The 14786-nt window shown below is 32.6% G+C and overlaps 1 protein-coding gene across 1 annotated transcript; it reads right to left on the bottom strand.

Annotated features, from left to right (window-relative positions):
• Positions 1-311: 311 nt before the first annotated feature.
• On the bottom strand, positions 312-4096 carry LOC143598078 (putative aminotransferase TAT2). Its single transcript, XM_077076394.1, has 7 exons — positions 3816-4096; positions 2051-2390; positions 1218-1436; positions 1073-1132; positions 832-987; positions 633-726; positions 312-475 (listed from the first exon to the last, which is right to left on the bottom strand). Exons 1-7 carry the CDS (start codon positions 4094-4096, stop codon positions 357-359), a joined length of 1269 nt encoding a protein of 422 aa, XP_076932509.1. The 3' UTR covers positions 312-356.
• Positions 4097-14786: the final 10690 nt, after the last annotated feature.

The raw sequence follows: 14786 nt of genomic DNA, 5'->3' as shown, positions 1-14786 counted from the left end.
AGTGATTGTATTTATTTACACAAGAAATCAAATATTTAAACAAATGAAATTTTAGTCAAGTGACTTATTCATCTATTCATCTAATACAGAGTAACAGAACTCTATAGAAAGATGGTGGTACAATTCAACATTCTTAAGGAGTTCCTAAAGTCGTTAGATAGGCTTCGTTAAATAGTATCCATCAGTCATATTTAAAATGCCATTGAAAGTAAGGATCCAAACAAGTACACATCTTTTCACGTTTATTAAAGTACACAAAATCGTTTCATTTGCTGATAAACTTAATTGAAATACATGGGCTACGGATGAAGTTCTGTCCCCTATGGATCACAAAACATGATCTAAATAATGGATTATTATGCTATCTTGGAGTGCCTTTCACAAAAAGATTTAAGTCTCTTGATGCCATCTTGAAGATGTGATGGATCAATAGCAAATGTTACTCGGAGCCAGTTGCGGAGTCCTACACTTACACCTGAAGAAAAAGAAATGCAGGATGTACATATGAAAGGATCAGGAATTCAAGATCGTCTACTCTTCTAGTCAACGATTTAGTGAAGTTTGTTTTATAAGCATTCGAATGATAAAGAGGTTGAAATAGTATTTTACACATGGTCATCATATATATATACCTGGAAGGATTATGACCGACTCTTCTTTAGCAAGCTTTAGACAGAAGTCCAGATCATCCTTGATGTCCTCAAACACAGATATATCCAATTCAACCTTTATACATAAAGCATAAGTGAAGGGTAGGTTGTAATGCATATGTTTTCTTATAAGTTATAATCATATGTCCATGGCACATAAAATTTGCATTTATTTTCTTACCATAACACACATGGATCCTTGAGGTCTGGTTGGGCAAGAAAGGCCAGGGACATCTTGAATTCCTTCATAACAGGATATTGCCGATTCCTTAATTATATCTAAAGTCTTTGAAAAGAAGTCATCCTTGGTTTCGGCAAGTATATGAGGAAGCGCTCCCTGGAAAACACAAACCCTAAGAGCATATGAGATTGAGCATGAAAGCATCTAGTTGAATATGAAATTTAATTAGGTTGTAACAAACCTGAATAAATGCCGGAGGGTATGATGATAAATTAAAATATTGTTTAATGCTTGTGATAATCTGAAAGATAAATGAGGATTGTGTTAGCATAATGCGTATTCATATTCATATATGCATGTAAGTTCTTGAAATATGTAGATCGAACCCCGTGTTCTTTGAGGATGCCATCGGGATCATGGGCAACAAGCCATCCGATTCGCCAACCAGGAACCATCCATCGCTTTGATATGGAACCAAGTGTAACGATAGGGGTGATTGACGCAAACACACCCATAGGAACAAAAGGATTTTCCCCAAAAACAATATGTCCATAAACTTCATCAGAAATTACTAATATCCCAAGCTTCCTTGCAGTCTCCGCAACCTACCAAAAACCGTTAAGGCTATAATCATAAAATCGCAACCAAATTGATTTTGTCAAGAATAAATTAACCTTTTTCATATAATGGGTATCCTTGCCCTGATGTATAACCAGTCAAAACCTTGTTTCCTTTACACGTTTGAGTGATCGTCATTTGACAATCACTTAGGTCCAAGTAGGGGTGTCATACGGTTTGTTATAATTAAAATAAATAAATAAATAAAGTGATCGTCAATTTGTTTGACGATCACTTCCTGTTCATTTGGTAAGTCATAAGTGATCTCACCAAACAAAATGGCAACAGATCAGAGATATGCCAAATCAATAGGATAGTGATAACTAAGCCATTAGAAAACTTCTTTTTCTATAAAAATATTACGCCACAATGCACATGACAATGGGTGATTTGACTGACAAAAATACGAAGTGATCACCAAACCATTTGGCGAACGCTCCAACCTTGTACTAACATGGATGGCAAACTGTTTGACACACCTACGTACTTGGACCTAAGTTGTTGCTAAATGGTTTGGTTATCACCCCTTTAGTTAACATGTGCAAAAAAATCAGAATAACCACACATGTGCAAAAAAATCAGAATAACCACACATGTGCACCTTCTTAAGATGGTTGTATGTGAAAACATTCCCACAAGGATTTCCAGGGTTAATGATAAACATGGCAACCGTATTTTCGTCTGCAACAGCTATGACCGAGTCAAGATCAACTTCCCAATTTTTCTCTGGAAGAAGGTTAAAGAAACGGACTTCTAAATTGGCTTTTTGAGCAAAAACATCAACATAAGGGAAGCATGGTCTTGGGATTAGTATATTTGATTTGGATCCACCAAGAACATGAAGTATAGTTTGAGCAGCTTGATGGCATCCCAATGTCATGAATACGTCATCAGGTGATAACTTATAAGGTAGATACTCAGAGAGGTATTCTGCTACAGCCCTAAAAGAAATAAAATCAAAATTTTTGGTCCAACTTTCAGTTTCAAGAATTTGTTCCATCACATTCATATTTTCTAAATTTATGAATTTGAACTCAAATCAACCAATAAGATGTTGTGGGTTCAGAGTCTCGGTAAAATCATAGTTATTTTGTTACAAGATTAAATTTGTATTTTCTAAACGCCTTTTAAAAACCCAAAAACCAAATTTTCAGTCATTGGTTCGTTTTGAGCGGAAAATTGACTCATCTGCGTACCCTACAATCAGCGGCAGTAGGCATTTGGTAGAATCATCTATTGGGATTTTAGTTTAAAAGTTGACTTATGGGTGAGATGAGACCAATAAAAAATCCAGTCACTTTTTATCAAGTTAAATTTTTAATTGTTGAACTTAGTGTTTTTTTTTTAACGACCAATTAAGTAACGCTGGGTACTCCGTACACGGCCCCCAATGGCTAAAGGTAGCCCGAGCCGGCCACGAGTCCGGACAGAAGGAGCCCCTAGCGGTCCACCTATTGAGGAATTCCCCGGATAAAACCCGACCCCCACACCCGCCAAACAACACGACAGCGAGAAGCCGATAAAACCGGGTGAGATCAGGACTCGAACCTTGGCAAGCCAGTGTCATCCCTCATATCTCCCATATAAATTGGTGGTAGTGAGGTTTGAACCCCCTACCTCTCACTAGTAAAGTGAGTGCTCTTCCATTGAGCCACAATCAATATTATATTGTTGAACTTAGTTGAGTTAATGATGTTTGGGGGTTAATTGTTTAAAATGGTTATTGGGTATTTGACATTGGTGGTTAATGAGTTTAGCTTAGAATGGAACACTTTTTTTTGTTTACTTAGTATATAAAATGAGCTTATTTGGTTTATATTTGTATAATTTAAAAGGAAAAAAAAAAACATTTTCTTAAGAGTTGGTGCCTGCCAATACTTAATGGGACCCGGTTTCACAGTTTATTGAGGTTGGAGTCAAAATTTCTTGGGGTCGCTAGAATATAACTCCATATATGGATATGTGTTCTAGACTTTAATAGTGATGAGGTTTTGAAAGGGCTGCATACAACATGTTTACAAATTACAATCTAAAACATCAGGATAAGAAGTTGACCCAAAAAATCACATTCAAAACCAAATTACTTTTAACAAATCCCCTCCAAAACACTACAAACAAAACTAAAAAAAGAAAAACAAAAAAAAAAATTCCTTCAAAAAGCAAATTCTGATGTCAAACAGCTATGTCGCTACTGGTATACTAATTTGAACGATTACCTGTTTTTGATCAAAGTGTTTTTACTTGGAAAAAAAAAACTAAATATACGAAATCAGGTTAAAACCAAAAACAGGCACTAACAAAGATAATAACAAAACATGAATAAACCATTAAACAAAAACAAAAACAACTCCAGGAAGAGGAAGTACCTTCTGGCAGGGAGAATACCTTCGGTGGGCGGATAACCGTTAAACTCAGTAGACCGCACAGCCTCGGCAATTGCATCTGCAGCTACCTGAGCAGTACCGAAACAAGGAAAAGCCGAAGGCTCACTGACTGACATAGGAATGACAGGTCTGTCGTCGGAGACATTGAGATTTGACATGAGCAAAGTGAGTGCACCTCTAATGGTTGTCTCCGGCTCCACCTTAAGCTCGGAGTTCCCGCGGAATAACCATTTATTTTTGGTTAATCTTGTAGGGTTCTCCATGTCTCTCTTCACTCTTCTACAATATAATATTGGGTGCAGCTGTGATGAAGGTGATAATGTAATTTGTAGCCGGCAGTCTTAAAAGGTCACTATCATGTACCTATTTAAGAAATTTTCAAATCACGTGAAATATTGTATTCATCGGCTGGGAAGAAAAGTCTATTATTGGAATTTTCAAATCACGTTAAAGGTCACTATATGTATCTATTTAAAAGTCCTTTTGAGAGGGATTGATGCACAAAAAGGTTTTAGAAAGATATATATTGGTTTTTAATTGTTTCAATTATTGATTTTTAGTCAATGCAGGTCTCAACTAATAAATTTGTTATTAATGGTCCTAACTTTTAAATCATTTGTTTCTAATGGTCCGCGACTAACAGAATCCTAACGTCGTTAGTTTCAGGTCGCTGGAAAAACGGTTTAGGCAGGAAAACTCAATTTTTTTTCCCGAAAAAAACTCAACATTTTCGTCCCAAACATCTTGGTAACTTCGTATCAGACATTTAGGAACATTTTTCTTGTAAAATCCCCAATTATTGAGGTCGCCGGAAACCCTAGAATCATCGTCGAAATCGGTTGGTGGTTCTCAAGTGGTGGTAGTTGGTTAGCGGTGAGTCAATTTGCGGTGGTTGCGGTATTCAGGTGGTGTTTTCCGGCAAAAAAATTGAATTTTCAGGCCAAAAACGTTTTTCCCGACGACCTGAAATTAACGGCGTTAGGATTCTGTTAGTTGCGGACCATTAGGAACAAATACTTTAAAAGTTGGGACCATCAGTAGCCAATTCATTAGTTGGGACCAGCAGTGACCAAAAGGCAATAGTTTGGATCATTAAAAACCAATATACCTTTTAGAAATGGTGTGTAAAAGAGAAATTGTATGTAAAAAAGATGTACGAATAGCAAAATGGATTTTTGAATAGACAATGACTTTTGAGAAAATAATATTGGAAAATAAAGAAGAAGAATAGTTCCTGTTTATGTTATTCAAACTAATATTTTTTATCAAACTAAACAAACCAAATCACTTTTTTTAACAAATAGTTCATTTCATTCAAAAAAAATAAATGAATCAAACTATCTATCTATATACATACATACATACATACATATATATATACACACACACACACACACATAGGGGATGGTTCATGCGAGAACTCAAGTTACAGCAAGAAATGCGAAAAGTCAATCTGGGCCACTCATTTAATTTTCAATCTTACAACATTAAAAATATAGGATATTAAAGTAATATAAATTTATTCTCTCTCCAATTAATATATATATATATATATATATATATATATATAATTAAAACATATGAGTTACATCTCTAACTAATATAAGTAATCTAATCAAAATAACTAAAATAATTTTAAAAAATCAATAAATTCATAAAATAATAAATTTATCTTTATAATTTTTTACCATATATCTTGAGTTCACCCTATATAGCTATAATTTTTCTTACACACCTTCATAATTTTCCTACGTATCTTTAATTTTTTTTTCATACAAGTCTTAATTTTTTTCCTGCTCATTTTCAATTATCTCTGTACGTATATTCAATTTATTCCTACACATCTTTAATATCTACCTATAGATCTTTAATTTTCAAATACGCATATTAATTTTTTTTCCCCACACATCTTTAATTTTCTCATACACAACATATTTTTTTTTCTACACATCTACATTCTTCGTACACTTTTTTTCGTCCTACACATCTTCTATTTTTTGCTACGCATATTTAATTTTCTCATGCACATCTTAATTTTTTTCCCTACACATCTTTAATTTTCTCATACACATCTTATTTTTTTTCGTACACATTTTCAATTTCTTCGTACATATTTTTTTCCGTCTTACACATCTTCAAACTATTTTTTTTTTCAAAAGAGTAATCAAAGATGAAGATACTATTTTGCTTAAAACTTATAAATTAAAAGCTATTTATTGATGAAAAAAGAACAAAATTAGAGCTCACACTAGCATATAATAAATAAATAAATAAATTGTAACTTACAAATCATAAATTTTGGATATCTATGCTTTGGGCTTTTATTTAGTGATAGATAAGATAAATTAAATGACGAATAATTTTATTTTACCTAAACTATCCTTTTCTTATTTATTTTAATGTCTTTCAAATTTTATTAATTATAATAAATGTAATAATTTTTCAAACATTGATTAATAATCTAATGGTTGAAATCACTTCTCGTGCTTCTCGTTATAAGAATCACTTCTGAAATGACATAATCCTATATATATATATATGTGTGTGTGTGTGTGTGTTTAAGTTCAGGAGAGAAATAAAATTATTGTGAGAAATGTGAGAAATGAATATGGGCCACTAGTTTTCACTACAAAAAAATGCCATTTGGTGGGACACGTTTTTAATGACATTTATCTTTTGTGCCACTATTTTCGGTTTTAATGGCACTTTGTGTATGCCACATTTGCTTGGCACACACTTTTAGTGGCATTTAGCATTTGTGTCACTAAATTGAGGTTTTAATGACACTTTGTGTGTGCCACATTTGCTTGGCACACGCTTTTAGTGGCCTTAAGAATTTCGTGTCACTAAAATTTATGTTTTAATGGCACTTTGCATGTGTCACATTTGCTTGACACACACTTTTAGTGGCATTTAGTATTTGTGTCACTAAAATTTATGTTTAATGGCACTTTGCGTGTGCTACATTTGCTTGGCAGACACTTTTAGTGGTATTTAGTATGTGTGTCACTACAATTTAGGTATTTAATGGCAGTTTGTGTATGCCATAGTTTTTTAGCAACATTTATCAAGTAACACAACACACTTCGTTTTAGCATTACGGTGAATTACTTCTTTTTTAACGACAAACAGTCACCCTAAAAACCCATTTTATGGGACTCGGACCTACACCATTTTGGTGTGGATCAATACCAGGTGCCACAAGGCCAAGTAGCCATCAGCTTATGGCGAGTTACTTTTTAATTTTTTTTTATTTAATTTTTTTAGCCTTGACTGTCATTTTTTGAGGCAGAATTTGTTTGGCAGGTCGAACTACTGAACCGATAGCCTGTTCTGTCCGGTTATGAAAATATTGACTTAAATATACTTATTTTTTTCCTAATTATTTTAAAGAAAAACCGTAACTCATTCTTCAATCAATATAATTGTAGTTTCTTTTCAAGAAAAAATTTTCAATTTGTGTAAGTGCATTTATTTTTTTATTTTTAGTCAAACAGTTAAAAGCCTGGGTAATTTGTTTTTTTTTTTTATCAAACATGATTATTCTTCGTTTCTTAAGGCTAAAAATCTGTTCATTATTTTTAACCGTCTCTAGCTTCTCTGTATTTCTTTCTTAACCCTAGACGTTTGATGCTCGAGTGTTTGATCTTTCTTACGATTCAACCTTCTTGATTCAAGGGTTCTGCTAGATTATTAGGTCTTCTCGATTATCAGGTATGCTCGACTTTTTATATGTTGTTCTCGAACTATAGCCTTCTACTCGATTTATGTTACAATATGCTGCAATTTGCTACTGTAATAGTTTTATTTAACATAAGTTTAGGATCGTGTGTTCATAATTCATGTTATTGTGTGCACACAATGTGTTCAACTAAATGACTATGAGATATCACATTCTTATTGACTGAAACAGAGTATGAAATCTGAATGGTTGGTCTATATGAGGTGGGTTCAAGGCTTTAAAAACTTTCTTTCAAAAAACAAAACTTTAATATGTGTTGGTTAATGGTTATAGACTTGTTGCTATGATTATGTTAGCAATCACTTATTCATGTAACTAAAGTACCAAATGGTTTAAGTCTTAACTATTAAACTTTATTATCACATTTGACATATTCTCTGTCTTCTGACATTATAAAAGTATAGAAAATTGAGTTTACGAAAGGGTAACAAAAGCACCAAGTGTAAAGGTGGAAGGCAAATCAAAATGGAAAAATGAGAAGAAAATCTAGATTAGAATTAGTATTCAAATGGTTTACAGCCCAATAAACATAATGTAATATCATTGTTTTAAGAGTTTTCTTAGATTTTCCTTTAAAAATTATAATTATATCACTCCAATAATCATAATCAGTTGCAGAGATCGGAATTGGGCAAACCACCCAAAGGTATTCAGTGGTGTTGATAAACATTGTTATAGAAATGGAGTCTGAGTTGTAAAGGTAGTTGAATTTGGGCTTAAGTAGTCAATCTTAAAAAAGTTTGCCAAAGTCTAACCATAAAAAGTCAACTGTAACTGAAGCAGATTTGATTTTGCTATTTGAAGATAGTATATTGGGTCTAATAATAGTTTTGTCAGAAGACTTTTCTTTGAATAATCATTTAGAAGCGGGTGAACCCCTACATATCTAAAATGTTGACACAAAATTGATTTTATGAATGAGTCAATATATTAGAGTTTTACCGAATCTAAGTTTTGTGTAGTACTTTGTGATGTAAGTATCATATTTTATTCCATTTTGTTAGTTTCAAGCTTTTACATTGTAACTTGATTTATTGTTTCCTTACTACCAAGGAACAACTGCATCAACTTTAATTTATGGACTTTTGATTTAGCCATACAAGATTCCTGAACCTGCGTTGGTTGCACTTCATAATCCAATTCAACCTGCTGCATATACTTTTTCGTTTAGAATCTTCCACAGAAAGCCCATATACTTAGGAAGATTTGTTCATCATCTTTCGTTTAATTCATCTAGTACAATTTGTATAATAACAGGCCAAAACGGATTAGTCTGTGAATTGTTTTTTTAAAGAACTTATTTATTTTCATTAATATGCCAACTTTTTGAGTAAAATGTTTTGAGATTAATGCAACAAACCGGCCGGATTTGACCAATTTGATTACATTTTTAGCATTTCTTAAATACGAACTATTTCAAATATAGTCAAATTGCAAATACTAGATTTAACTAATTTCAACCATTAGTTTCTTTTGTATTTGGTTATTAAACTTATCAAAAGTTAATCAACTCCCTTTACTTTTTTCAGTGATTTAGATCATTATGTCCATGAGTAGGGTCGCTAATCTAACGAGCCTACGCCGGTAAAAGATTGAATCCAACTCAGTTTTAAAAACTTGTTACTAGCTGGTCCACTCCGGAATTTCCGGTAACAAGGTGTAACTTTGATTTCTTATACAATATATAAAAACTCACCCATAAAAATGGAACTATTATTGATGATAAAGCTTCTCACATTATGGTAATGTATAATTTAATGTTATTATATATCATGGGTGTGTTTTTTATTTAATTTATGATTATCTATTTGGTTATGTGTTTAGGCTTCATTAAAAGATATCTCAAATGATTCTACAATCATACTCGGTGATCCTGATGATTTTACAAAGGATGACTACTCAAGAGTTAAACGCCCGGAGAAAAGATGGTATGGCAGCAACAAAACGTAACGGGGCTTCTTCGACAGGATCACAAACTAAAGATCAGCTAAAGAATGTAGTCAGTGCTATGGTGCTATGGCTGTCATCATCCAAGAACATATTCCCAATGCAAACTTGTCTTCGGTTCTGAGCAATATGAACATACAGGTAATTACATTCGTGAACCATTATGTATTCTTTTATATAAAATTATGTGTTTATGTACTAGCATTTGTTTAATTTATACCTTTTTGGTCCCTGCTATTGGTTCGTTGGCCCATAATAACTCTTTATCAATTGACGAAATATCTTCAAGAAGTCATAATGATCATGGTAATTACCCTTAACTTGTTACTTTTTTAAAACTATTTTGGGATATTAAATGGATATAATTATGTTGTTGTAATCTTCTTATGAAATTTATTATCCAAAACTTTTTATTTACAGGGCAAGAAAGACGTTTGGACAATTGATCTTTAAATTTTTGTTGACATAAGAGTTAAGGTAATATGCTCATTTTTTGTCTATATCTCGGGAAATTATAAATAGCCACACATTATCTGTTGTTTCTTTTTTTTTTGTCTAATTTTTAGGTATTCTGACCATTTTCTTATACATGTTTATATGTTGATAATGGCAGGACACAAATCATGAGAAGTTTTGAAGAATTGACAAAAACATTTGGAAATATTCTATTAAAGTGAAATTGTCAGCCAAATGAACATTTAGATTTAGATTTATTGTATAAGCATTTGAAATTTGGAATATGTTACTTATTGCACGACTTTTTTAACATTTGAAATATGTTTTTTTATTTTTTGAATTTATTATTGAAGTTATAATATTATGATTTCTACATTAGCGAACTTTATTTTATATTTTATATTGTAAATGTTGTGATTTGTGTAGCAAAATTATGTGGCACCAAACAAAATAAATATATTTAAATAGAAACGGTTTTACTAATGCAAAACTTATGTCACAAAAGTTGATTTTAGGTTTTGGCAAAAATAAAATGCCACTAAAAGTAGTAAGGATATGTAACTAGAATTACTTTTTAAAGTTACAAAAATTGTGCCACAAAAGTCTTTTTTCTATATTGTGACAAAAAAAATAGTGTCACTAAAAGCCCAAAAACTTTGTGTGACACATCCAAAAAGTGACACTAAAAGGTTTTAGTGACACCACTTCTAGTGACACTTTTATTGTGTGTCACACATTCTTAAATGTGCTTTTAGTGGCACTTTTTTTATTTTTAGTATCACTTTTTGTATGTCACTGTATGACTTTTTTTTTGTAGTGTTTATTTTATGTTTTAAATGTTTAAAAATAAATAAAAAAAATGTAAATACAACAATAAATGCATTCTCTCTCTTCAATTAATACAACTAGTATAACCATAATAAGTCTCTCTCTTTTCAATTAATGCAACTAATATAATCATAATAAATCCCCTCTAATTAATAAATATCATAACATAATATTTTTTTTTTCAATTGATATACTTAGAAAAATTATTGTTATAAATAATAATAAAAAAATATCATACAAATGTGTTCATTAAATATAAACAATAAATATACAACCTACACTTGTTTGAGCAATAAAAACGTACAGCATACAAAAAAAGTATACAACTTACATATGCAATTTGACATCAAAAATTATATAAACTAGACAAAGATACACATATCCTATACGTGTGTAGGTTTATGTTTTTCGTGTGTAGGTAATATGTTTTCTTATTCTTAGAATAAGTGTATGTTATATGTTTTTGTGTAGGTTGTATATTTTTTATTGGCATTTAATGCTAACATATGTATGATAGTTTTTTGTATTATTCATCACAATGTACATACGTGTTGATGGATATTGATATATTGAGTTGGAAGAAATTGGTTTTGGATAGAAAAAAATTAATGTATGAATAAATTGTATTTGTGTAGGATAAAATTTTCGAGTGTAGGTTATATGTTTCTCGTGTGTAGGTTATACGTTTTCGTGTACGTGTGTAGTTTATTGATACTGAATTTTGTGTGTCGGTTATATGTTTTTGATGTGTAGGTTACATGTTTTCTTATTCTTAGAACAAATGTAGGTTATATGTTTTTGTGTAGGTTGTGTACTTTTTGGTTGATATTTAATACAAACACGCATAAGATAGTTTTTTGTACTATTTATCACAGTGCAACTACATGTTGTGGATATTAATATATTGAGTTGGAAGAAATTGGTTTTGGATAAAAAGAAATTTTAATGTATAAATAAATTGTATTTGTGTAGGATAAAAATTCAAGAGGGAAAAAATAAGTTATAAAAACAAATGAATTCTTAATATTTTTCAATTATAATAATTTGATTAGTTATATTAATTAAATAGATAACTATTATATTTATTAGTTATATTATGAATTCTTAATATTTTTCAATTATAATAATTTGATTAGTTGTATTAATTAAATAGATAACTATTATATTTATTAGTTATATTAATTGAAGAGAGAGCATGTATTAATACTTTCCTCATTTATCTTTAAGCATTTAAAACATAAAATAAAACTAGTTGCTCATATTCATTTCTCACAGTAACCTCATTTCTCTCCTGAACAATCCCCTATATATATATATATATATATATATATATGGTAAGGTTAAAATGAAAACCAATTTGACTTGTGAAAACCCGCGAAAACCTTATGTAACATCGTTTTTTTTGTTACATGTAATATATGTTGTAACATGTAATACAAAACATCGAAATATCAAAAAAAAAATGTTTTGCTATTTTTTAATATTTTTTACTAATTTTTATATATGTTTTCAGGAGAGAGAAAAAGTTGTATTTATATTTATATTTTTTATTCACTTTAATTGTGGACAACAAAATTTAAACATTAATTAAAAATAAGTGGTTGAGAATGAATTTCTAGAGTTTTTACAACTCAGGTGGGTTTTCATTTTATACTTAGCATATATATATATATATATATATATATAGGATGTGCAAAAAGGTCATGTCACAAAAAGGACATGACCTTTTTGCACATCCTATATATATATAGGATGTGCAAAAAGGTCATGTCACAAAAAAAAACTCTTGAAATTAAGATGTACAGCCCTTTTAAGCACAATGTACAAATGTTTGATACATAAAATCTTTATCAACAAAACTATCTAGCTATCCAGCCCAATTCCCTGCAATCTCTTTCAAATTTTGAATTCAGATATGATATATCTGACTAAACCCTAATATTCAATTTTCAAACACAAACACAGCCACCACACTCTTCTTCATCCGCATCTCCCCGCCTCAATTTCCTAAAGTTGTGTTCAAGAGTTTTTGTTGGAAAGAAAGGAAAGAAAAATCATAAAAGTATGTGTTCTAGAGTTTCATTTAGGAGAATAAAGAAAAGGAAAAGGTAAGAAAGAAAGAAGAAAATGAAAGGAAAAGTTTTCCTTCCAAATTGGAAGAAAAGTGAGAAGAAAGGAAAGAAAAAAAAAGGAGAAATAAAAGAAAAGAAAGGAAAGGAAAACTCTTCTTCCTTTCCTTTCTCTTCTCAAGTGAGCTCGGGAACACAGCGTAAACACCTACAATCACCATCTTCAACGTCTTGCTCACACATCAGCCCCAGTCAAATCCATGGTGATTGAGGAGAGGGAGCCGAGCAAGGGTTCTCCAGCTTTCTTCATGTCTTCTCCGTCCCCTGAAGCTCTATCCTCATAGTTTTTTCTAAGCAGATGGTTAGGTCGTGTTTCGTTTGGGTTCCTAGGGTTTTAATTTTGTGCTTTTCATCTTCGTCTTTTAATTCTTCACACTGGTTAACTCCTGCCAATCTTTCTTCTGAGAAAGGTGTGGCAAAAAGATCACATGAGAACATGTTGGTTTGCTTTTATCTTCTCTTTATTTGGTTTAGGGCTCGCCTCCTGCTATCAAGAAGATTCTAGCTTGTAAGATTTATTTATTTTTAAAACTTGTTGAAGAAACGTGGATCGGCTCACTAGTAGACGATCAACTTTCCTCGGGTATGATTATGCTATTTAACCGATGGTTCTCTGGAATCTGGATTCTTCCACCTACAAAATGAACAGCACCGTAAACTTACCCCTCAGAAAGGGACAGAGGGGTCCTCTTTGGGGTAACCCTCCGGTGTGAGAATAAGAGATTGTAGGAGAAGATAATAATCTGAGAGTGAGTAAGGAATTGGAATGTATTTTCTAGCTTGTATTGCTTAATATTGCTTAATATTGCGTAATATGGCGTACCTCTCCTTGTGGAGTTGATGTGGTATTTATAGTGCTAGGGTTTCCAATGATTGGGCTCAGACCCAATTAGGGCCTTTTGTCCTCCTCCTATTGCTTTGCGCCACGTGTCCTTAGGACACCTGGTGCTTTTTCATTGATTATTCTCTGACCCAGGTATTTTACCTGACCCATGTGCAATCACGTAGTAGCACATGGGTTTTGCTGAGTTGTCCACCTTTCATTGGTAGCTGTCAACATCAGCATATTCTTATTCCTTAAAGGATACCTTCTGGAAGGTTGTCTGACGTGCACAATCAAGGTTGTCCTTATCCTGATTTGGATAAGGACGAGGTTGATTATGTGCATGTGTGATATGCGCTTATCCTGAGGATGCGCGAGGTCTTCTCTTTATTCTCACGCGCAGATGTTTCATGCGCAGATGTGATATGCACAAGCATATGTAATATACGCTACGCGCGGATGCGCCACGCGCAGATGTGATATGCGTGAGCATGTATGATGCGTGAGCATGTTATATGCGCCACGCGCGGATGCGCCACGCGCAGATGTGATATGCGTGAGCATATATGGTGCGTGAGCATGTGATACGCGTGAGCATATGTGATGCGTGAGCATATGTGATGCGTGAGCATATGTGATGCATGAGCATGTGATATGCGCCATGCGCATAGGTTTTGGCTTTGTGCCTTCATAATATCTTGATTTCAAGCCTCTTGTCTATGTCTTGTGGGTTGACCCGCCTCGCTCGGTGTTGAGGCGGGTACATACCTCTTCAAGCCCCCACAGTCTAATGTGTGTCTTGTCTCGCGCGAGCGAGGTAAGATAGATATTAGACTTAATAGTTTGCTCTTTTAATAGGGTTTGTCTTTTTCTTCTTATTGCTCATCGTTGCGCGAAATTCTATCCTTTTGGATGAAACGAATCGTCCCTGTACGTGGTTGGTTGTTGCTGACATGCGTCAGAGATGGAGTCGTGTCAGACTTTTCGTGTGCTCGAGGTGCTACAGTTGCCTTTCATGTCCCCTCACA

Source organism: Bidens hawaiensis, unplaced genomic scaffold, assembly GCF_021521415.1.
Source record: "Bidens hawaiensis isolate Kalapana, Puna unplaced genomic scaffold, B.hawaiensis_p1.1 tig00049622_1, whole genome shotgun sequence".
Classification (NCBI taxonomy): Eukaryota; Viridiplantae; Streptophyta; class Magnoliopsida; order Asterales; family Asteraceae; genus Bidens; species Bidens hawaiensis.
This window is presented reverse-complemented; position numbering and strand designations above follow the sequence as displayed.